Consider the following 9,130-nt stretch of genomic DNA (forward strand, 5'->3'; position numbering starts at 1 on the left):
ACATTTAGTAATGGTATTGAATAACTGCATTAAAAATGAACATTTAGTTGTTTGAAATTATTTATAATCTATTTCTCTTTCCAGTATTTTTGAATTTTTATTTACAGGCTGAGGAATTTTGGATTCCTAATGATTTCTATCTTGAGAAAGTTGCACAGAAATCATTAAGTATGGAAATACAGCTTAAAAAAAGGATACAGAAGGGAAGTGTCTTCTCCAAACTTTCTTTAAAAAAGAAAGTTTGGATAAGACGTTTCTGATCAGCTGCGTGAGAACACACTTATTGACAAGATGATGAAATCCTCCTCTATAAAGGATCCTAATAGGTCTCCCTTGGAGATCTGTGCACTGCATTTCACAAGCAGAGAAACGTGAGTGAACATTTTTATTTTATTTTGCATTAATATACCATTTCCAAAATAAAAGATTCATTCAACTGGATAAGCATTTAAATGTGTTGATTTGCAGCTACATATTCTTTGTACTACACTGGGGGGGGGGGATTGTGTGGCGTTCTGTACTTCTCAGGAAGATTCACATTCTTTTTTTTTTTTAATTGGAAAATGGTGAATGGTATCCTTATTCGACATTCATTCTTTATGGTTGGCGTCAAGTTGCAGTTTATGGTAACTGGATGTCATTTATGAACAAACACAGCACTTCAGAAAAATACTTAATCATAAATACGAGGGCCAGTTTATCAGGAAGCCCTCCTAGGTATGGAGCAGATCAAATGTTATCTCACACTAGCCATGCTATTTGAGATTCTAGAACTATCTTATCTTTTCACACCTTTACCATAGGGTTGGGGTTTTTTAATTCTACTATTGGTTTTTCAATTTTAATTGAAAAAAATCATTGAACTAAAGCAGCTGAATACACTAAAATAAAAACCACAGTCTCCATACCTGCAGAAGAGGCAATTGCAATGAGAATCTGGTTTTTTATACCACCTGATAGATTGTAAATATTAAATATTTATACTAAAATCCATCCCACCATGAATATCTAAACAAAATAGGCATGCAAAATAAATATTGACATGCCAAGCCCTTCCCACTCCATTTGCTCTCTTTTTAAACTTAAACATCTTCTGGCATTATCAATGCTTATGGAAACGTTTTCTTGAGCCTCTAGAGTATCAGTCATTTGGAATGTCAGGGGTTATTTTAGATTGAACAACAATATTCTATCCTTCGTTCTGTGATCGGGGACATAAACCTGTGGTTATTCAGCATTTAAAAGCCAGAGGCTTTGGAGGAAAAAGTGATTTTCATCGCCACCTTGTGTCTAATACAGAAAATGCCAATTCTCCAAAAACACCCAAGAAGCCTAAAGAAATCTCACCAGGACTTTTTGATTAAAGCTGCAGACAGTAGCCTGATAATTTTCCCACTTATTTCTGGGTGCTGCCTTTATGTATTGTCTCTGAATTTGCTGGTCACAGCTGCCCCCGAGAGCTATTGCATTTCACCCAGCGGCACGCGGGGCTCAGCCTGGGCTCCCTCCTAGCTCCTGGGAGCAAACCTGCACCAGGGCTGGCAGGTAATCACAGGCTACCTTCATTTCCTAAGTGGTTTTAGGCTTTATCAATAATCTAAAAAGCCCGAAATGGCCTGGGACCAGCCTGCTTGGCATCACTTCTCCCCATGCCAGAGCTCCGGCAGAAATCCCTGCCAGCGCTTGTGACCCTTTGCAGCACTGTCCTTGCCCCCGTTCGGAGCTGCCCTAGGCAAGTGGGAAGGCTCGTCTTTACAAAAGGCCTGTGAGGGCAGGCGATGCCGGCTGAGGGATTGCATGGTGCTGGTTTTACTTCACCCGAGCGGCTTGGCGTATTTAGCCACACTTGTGCACCAAGGCTCGCCCTTGGCCTGCGGGTGTTCAGGGTCTGGGCAGGCTCAAGCGCCCCCGCAGCTCCCCGGAGGTCGCTGAGGACCCTCTCTTTGAGGGAGAAGGCTTTAGGAAAGGGTTCTGTTTGCCCCCCAGCAATGGGGCAGCTGCCGTGGGGCCCCATTCTAGAAGGAGCTTGGCCCCATGGCAACCAGCGGCCCCCAGACCACACCAGGACCCCGGCGTGGCCCAGACCCCTCTCCCACGAGACGCCACGTTTACCTGTTTCTCCCGTTTCAGTGCTTAACTCTGGGACTCGTGTTCAGGACCAGGGTTAATTTGCGACATACCTATTGAAAGGAGATTTGACCGACAGGTAAGATTTTTTTTTCAGGTCCATTTTTTACCAAATACCACATCTCTCCTGACTGGATCAAAACTAAAAATTAGTACAATCTACAGTGAATTAAGGCTCTAACTTTAAACCCTCCATATGTCGACCAGGTTAAAGGTGCAGGAGTTTTGAACAGGAATATATGATTACAGAGCTATTTGGGGATCTCTACTCATCAGCTCGGTATCTGCTTAAACACCTTTACAACATTACTCAAAGGAAGCAGTAAAGATAAAACGGGCTTCGAGATTATCAAGAGAAGATTTAATTATGCTCACAATATTAATATTTGGCTTAGTGTTTGTGCACAACAATCTCAGCAGAAAAGGTGAGTTGTTCACATCCTTGCAAGTTCTACCTGAATAAAACTAAGGATTTTGTAAGAAACTAACTTATGTAATATTAGGAATAAATGTATGTTAACTTTCTCTCCTCTACCATATGCTGAACTAAGTCTTTAATCCATACGCCCTCACCTCAAACTTTTGCACCTTTGCTGTCAGCAGAACGTTGACATTTGAAATTAGTTACTAAAAGAGGGTAGTACTGACTTAACTGTGCATTGGAATTAAAAGTGGTTCATCCTTCACTCCATTCCCTCAGACCCCAGGGACTACAAATGTCATGTGGAAAATGCCTCAGAAATATCTGGCAGCATAAGAAGCCTGAACATCTTCCTGCAAGGTAAGGAGTGAATGGAAGAGGAAAGCTGTCAGGGCTCTTAATGGTTTGGTTCACATTTTCAGCTGTCTCAGCTATTCCTCAGCCACCTGCCCAAAAAGGATGCAAGAGGGCATGCAAAATTTTAGCTCTGTTTTGCTAAAAACCAAAGAGACCATTATAGTAACCTTTGACGGGTTGGTGTCACTTGCCATCAGTAATTATGCATAAAATCTGAAACTTTCAGATTTCGGCATCCAAGCACCTCTATTAAGGGCCTCGGCTCCTACACAGCCTTTTGAGTCCCCAAGGGCAACAGGGACCCCAAACAGAGGGGTCTGTCTGTTGACTATTCAGGGAGTTGCCCATAGGTAGTTATGTTGTTATGAAGTTAGACGGTGTGAATGTTGTCCTCCGGAGTGTAACAGCTTACTGTGCTTGAGCATTAAGAATAAAGCTAGTCCCACAAAAAAGAACCACCAAAGGGATTACACACAGGGAACTTGCTTGAATTTTCCTCATTGTAACACTAACAGCGAGCTGTCTCTGAAGTTCCTTTACAGCAGTACGTCCCTCACAGCTAACTCTGCTGGCCTGAGCCTTTTGCAAGAAGAACTACAAATAATTTAAGAGAAGCCATTTCTAATGTTTCTTATCCTTTTCCAGCCCCTGGGATAGCAGCAACCAAGGGGAAGTTAAGCAGAATCCAAAAAGTCATTACTCTGGAATGCTTTAGTCTTCAAAGCCCCGTGCAAGTGCATCTGCTGTATTTGGAGAAGATGCATGGAGATTTGGCAAACCAGACACTAGAGAAACGTACCCTGCAGAGCCTGAAAGTCGTCACCAGTGCAGACAGGAAGCCTGCTATCAGCCACACCTGTGTTTTACTAACACGCCACAGAAAAAAGTTTCAGAGAAAATTTATTCTTAGAGAAAAAGGTAAAAAGTTCAATGTAGCAAATATATGCTTAGGTATGTCAGAGGACGGCAGTCTTCAGTTTCATATAGCTGATACCTTAGCAGTTACTAAAAAAGACTATTTGTACCTATTAAAAAAAAAAAAAGAAGAAGAACTAGGAGAAAGTAATGATCCAGAATTAACACTACTGAAAGCTTCAGGTTTTGGAACAATTCCATGGTGGTGTTTTTCCTTCTTTTGGGAGGGCCAGGAGGTTTTGGCAAATATAATTTCCAATATTAATACATGTAGAAAATTCTGTACATTGGGAAATTGCACACAAGCAAGAAAACTGTCTCTAGTACTTTACTGCCAATTGCCAGGTACGCTGCCACCTCTTGCCAACTGCGTCAGCGTGCAAGTAATTCTAGCCTTCAACTGCTTCTGGTTCTTCAGTTTAAACACATACAAACATCTGGTTTTAAAACTTTTTACTTCCAGTGTTTCTAGCAGGGATATCCAATTGTGTCATCACAGCAAAGCTGCCCAAGCTGAAAGTTTTTGCAGAGGGTTTGACTGTCCCACATGTGCACCAAGAAAACCAGACTTCAGAGAGTACGTACCAGTTCTCCCTCCAGAGTCACAAAAGTAGTATAGCAGTAGATGTAAAGGATAGAAAAAGATACTGGCTTTCACACACACGACTTTGACGAAGTTCTCCCAAGCAGCGATTTCTTTGAATAGCAGTATTGCCTCTACCAATAAGTGCATTGGCCCAGGTGTTTTGTGAATCCATGGCTGTGATGAGAAAACAGTATTTAAGCAGCGACTTTCACAAGAAGTTACCCATGTTTAAGTGTGCCCCACAAGGGCTCCTAGCTTCCCTTAAAAACCTCACCTGACTTCATCGGGAAGTTACAAGGCTTACTACTGTGACTGGGCTTACACACCAAATTCACCTGGGGACCAGGCAGGAACCGAAAAGATATTTCAAATATTTTAAAGTAAAAAGATTCCAAGATTCTAGAGAGATTTACAGCTTCCTGTGAAAGCCTACAGGAGACTCTGAATTGTTCCTCTGCTCTGGTCCCCCTAACTTAGCCCAACCTAACCAAAATGAAGAAAATTTTGAACTGTCAAAGAATTGTAAACACATTTTAAATACTCTATCTCATTTTAGAGGGAATTCCATCCATAAATGACAAAGATATGCTGAACAGACAAAAACTAAGTATCGTCATTAAAGTGTTCATCGCTTGCATCCTGTTAGCCTTTGCACTACCCTGTATCGTGTTTGTTATATATGAAATTCCCTGCCTGGTAAGTTTTTGAACATGATAGTTTCTCATCTCAATCCCCCACACTCATCCAGAATACAGCCTTGTAAGAATGACTGATGAGTTGAAATACGTTTACCAAGTTTTCAGGAAGGGAGAACTGTCTTTACAGATATGGACAGAAGCTGTGTGCTCAGTACAGTGAGACAAGAAAAATACATGGTCTGAGATTTGCAGACCTCCTGAATTCACTGTACTATGATGACCACAACCATCTCACAAACTTCTTGATATATCAGGAGACTGCTCTTCCTAGAGGAAACCTTGTTCCTCCTTCTCAGCAGCAATTAGCAGCAGAGCAATTCACTAGCTCCCTGTCAACCCAGCTACTGGTTTATGGGAGGCATGTCTGATTTTTGGTTGCAATCAACTGCTCCCCAAATTACTGCTGTCAATGTGAGGCAATTCTGTCAAAAAGAAGCACAGAACAACCTTGTGCTCGGGCAGCTGCTGGCCAGCTGGGAGAGGTACTCCTGATGCCAGAGGAAGAACAGTTTAGGGGTGGAAGACAATAGGCAAGACTTTCAAAGGACAGGTAAGCCTCTCTAGTCTTCTAGGCTGCAGGATGAACTATTTAAGCATGCTGGTTGAGGGCGTGTATACAAGAGGGAGATACTGAGAACAAAAGACATCAGGGGCTGCGATATGCCAACTTCCTTCTGTAAAGCCGTATTACTTTGATGCCTAAAAATCCAGTAGCATTCACCATGGCCCCTCCAGAAACACATAGCCTTTTTTTTGTTTTGAACAGTTGGTATTCCCCACCACCCCCTACACACCCCTAACTGCTTTTGCTTCTTTCCCGAGTGCTTGTGCCCTGACTGGATCAACAGCATATGGAGCAGCAGAAGAAGCCTGTCTGCAGCCTGTGTCCCAGTGCATGACCAAACAGCAACACTTCTAACCCCGTTTCTGAAGGGCGCAGAACAGAAGCCACTGAAAGCTTTTGTCTGACCCTCAGCCTCCCTTCCCCAGGTACTACTGGTCAGTGTCAACCAAATTTGACCGAGGGATAGCAGGCCTCGATGCAAGCAAGTTTCCAAGTGAAGATCTGATTAGGTAGTAAGGAGACAGCCAAATCTGTCCCCGGGGGAAGCTGGGTGGGCTCAGCTGTCCCCATGCTGGCTGGCAGCCATCCGACAAGCCTTGCGTACCTCCTGGGCAAACAGCACACGCAGCACATGCCATCATGCCCATGGTCACAAGTGGAGACAGGAGGGAGCTAAGTGAGACAGGAGGGAAGCTGGGACTGTCGGCCTGGGGAGGAGGTATGGGGCGGTCTCAGCTCATCCATTCTGCTCTTCACAGGGTAACCTGGTTTTAGGTGCATCTAAGCAACAATAACTGCTTGAAGATAGACCTATCCCTTCCCCCTCAAGAAATTAAATAACCCTGACATATTAAGGTGCCTTTTCATGAGGAAATGATTTAATCTTGTGCTTCCTACCCCATTAAGTGAACTGCTGAGGTTGAACAGTTATACTCTACTCCCACCTCTCACTGTGACTTGGGATCAAGCCACTTCTCAACTTCAGCTTACCCAGTTACTTGTCTGCCACCCAGCTCTAACGACTGCCTTGTAGTGAGGCTGGAGAGCTTAGCCCTGCCGACACACAAGAATATTACACATACAGAACGAACCGCTTGAGAGCATTTAATTTGCAGAAATTATCAGCAAATAATTTCAAATAGCAAATGAAAATTACCTCATTTCTTAAAACTTCTGAGTAGAAAAAGGCAGCATGTGAGCACATTATTCATTACAAATTATCCACTTAGATCTTCTTCGAGTGTAACTAGTGAGAAATGTGCTATAGTGAGAGGTTCGGAAATTGAACTGAGACCCTTAAGAGCCATTTCACACAAGCCATTGAACAGCCATCAGGTGGTGACACCTTTGGGCCTCTACTAAGCTGAAAACCATTTGAACAGACTTAAGGCAAAAGACTTTTTATGTCATTGCTCTCTCCAGGAGACATGAGGCGTGCCGTAACTTCTTTAGTTCCATTCAGCCAGGAGATGTCGCACCACTGAATTACTGATCTGAAAAGTGCAGCACTGGAATACTCTAGGAGTAGGGTTGTTTAACATTCCTCATGAATATTTTTTCTTTCCTTGCCAGGCAGAGGCATAATAGCAAGACCCTTACATGAAAAGATCCAAAATCATTGTCATGCATGAAACCTACCCGTGAAAAGCTGCAGGCCTCAGAAGAACACCCTTTTTACCTGTGAAGGTGCATCACCTTTCCCTCACCACTTACTGGAAACAGCAGAAAGCAACCACTGAGAAGACACCCATATGCTGATTCCTTCCATTAACTACCCAGATTCTTATTTTAATTCCCAGATACAGGAAAAACCTGTTGGCATAAGCAATAAATATTTCATTGACATTCCAAACTCTGCCTCTCCCAAATTCTTAATATTTTCCCATCATTTTTCACATACATTTGGGGCCTGGGCAAAAGGAAAAGGAAATAATTTCCAGTATTTTTAGTCTTGCAGTTAAATAGTTCAGACAAGGAACAGACATGTAGCAAACTCAGCATACCAGACCTTCTTCTCCAGCCTCAACAGGAATAACGCAGATATTAATTATTGAGCTTTAGCCTTTGCCTAGGTCTGAGTAGGCGCACATTTTCATGTGCTGATACAAAATGAATCTCTGATCTATTTGCAATGTACTTCTATCTAACGCAATCTTCAGCTCTCAGATATGAACTGCCAAAGGCTACATCTGTCTGCTACAGAGAACAGCTCTCAAGTTCCCATGCAAAGGATTCAATGCTTCGGAATCTGCATAAATGAACAGAAGCAGCCTTTGAGCCTCACAGCAAACAACATACCACTTCCCCCCAGTGATGCAGATCCTGTTCATCTAAATCAACATCATGCATGCTCTGAGGGGCACAAGAAGAATTTCACACAAAATTAGTATCTCACAACAGCATAAAAAATGTTGCACAGAAACAGTGATGAGAGGAGTTTTTTGTTGGAAGAGGTATGGGGTCACTGAGCTATGTGGGGTAGACCCAGCCCTGGCCATGCAAGGTGTTCCAGGCAGGTCAAGTTTACTGCAAGAACAGCCCCCAAGTATAAGCAAGTATTTGAAATCCATGAAATACCAGTTACATTTGCCAGCACCAGGGCACCATAAACATACAGAGAACCTACTTAATATCTGTGTTAAACCACATTTTGTCAGCATTGCCATTACAATTGCACCAGGCTTTGAACAAGTACCATGTCCCCAGGGGAACACAATACAGCGTACGAGGCTACCGCAGAGGTGACAAGAGATACTATGAGGTGTGTATTGCCACTGTGCCAGGTTGGCTGCGCAGACCGTCTAATATGAAAACAAATTACTATTTTAAAAAAAAGCATAAACCATTCCTGAGCTTTAGGGCTTTATGCAATGCAAGACTCGTTAAGCTCTACTCAAATCCCTCTGACTGGATGTTCTCAACAAGCCCAAGCCCACGTGTGCACCTAGTTCACAAGACATCCACAGCGTACATGGGAGACAGCCACGAGAAGATCTTGTAGGCAGGATAGTGCCTGCGGGCAGAAGGGAAGGGACTGGAGAGCCCTTTCTCAAGTGAAAGTCACCCAAGATTTGCCTGCACTACCTCAGAAACTTCAAGGATGAACCCGAAAAGATGATTCCATTGGCAGGAACCACCTGAAAGCTGATTTATTAACTGATAAGGGAAGAAGTTTAAACTTCTCCCTGGTGTATCTGCAGTGCAGCACAGCGCTGTATCAGAAGAAGAACCGAGGCCGCCAGGGCCTCTTCGTTACGCACCGCGCTGTGCAGCCTCAAAGCGATGGATAAACAGACACCCGTCAGCGCCAGCTGTGGGGCGGGCGGGCGATGGAGACACACTGCACGTCACGCAGAGCTGCTGGCGCTTGGGAGCACTCCCCTGCCGCCGTGGACGGACGCTGAGGCCGCCCCGTGGGATCCCCACGCACCCGCAGCCCCACAGCGAGCACCAGCGGCCGC

General features: G+C 43.8%; 1 protein-coding gene across 1 annotated transcript in view; it reads left to right on the plus strand.

Annotated features, from left to right (window-relative positions):
* Positions 1-2,494: 2,494 nt before the first annotated feature.
* CUNH17orf78 (chromosome unknown C17orf78 homolog) overlaps positions 2,495-9,130 on the plus strand; it is an 8,641-nt gene continuing 2,005 nt past the window's right edge. The window contains exons 1-5 of the mRNA XM_019471782.1: positions 2,495-2,552; positions 2,828-2,908; positions 3,551-3,823; positions 4,284-4,397; positions 4,963-5,102. Of these exons, the coding sequence (XP_019327327.1) occupies positions 2,495-2,552; positions 2,828-2,908; positions 3,551-3,823; positions 4,284-4,397; positions 4,963-5,102 (666 nt within the window). The remainder of the gene's footprint in view (positions 2,553-2,827; positions 2,909-3,550; positions 3,824-4,283; positions 4,398-4,962; positions 5,103-9,130) is intronic.

Source organism: Aptenodytes forsteri, unplaced genomic scaffold (genome assembly GCF_000699145.1).
Source record: "Aptenodytes forsteri isolate BGI_AS27 unplaced genomic scaffold, ASM69914v1 Scaffold66, whole genome shotgun sequence".
In the NCBI taxonomy this organism is placed as follows: Eukaryota; Metazoa; Chordata; class Aves; order Sphenisciformes; family Spheniscidae; genus Aptenodytes; species Aptenodytes forsteri.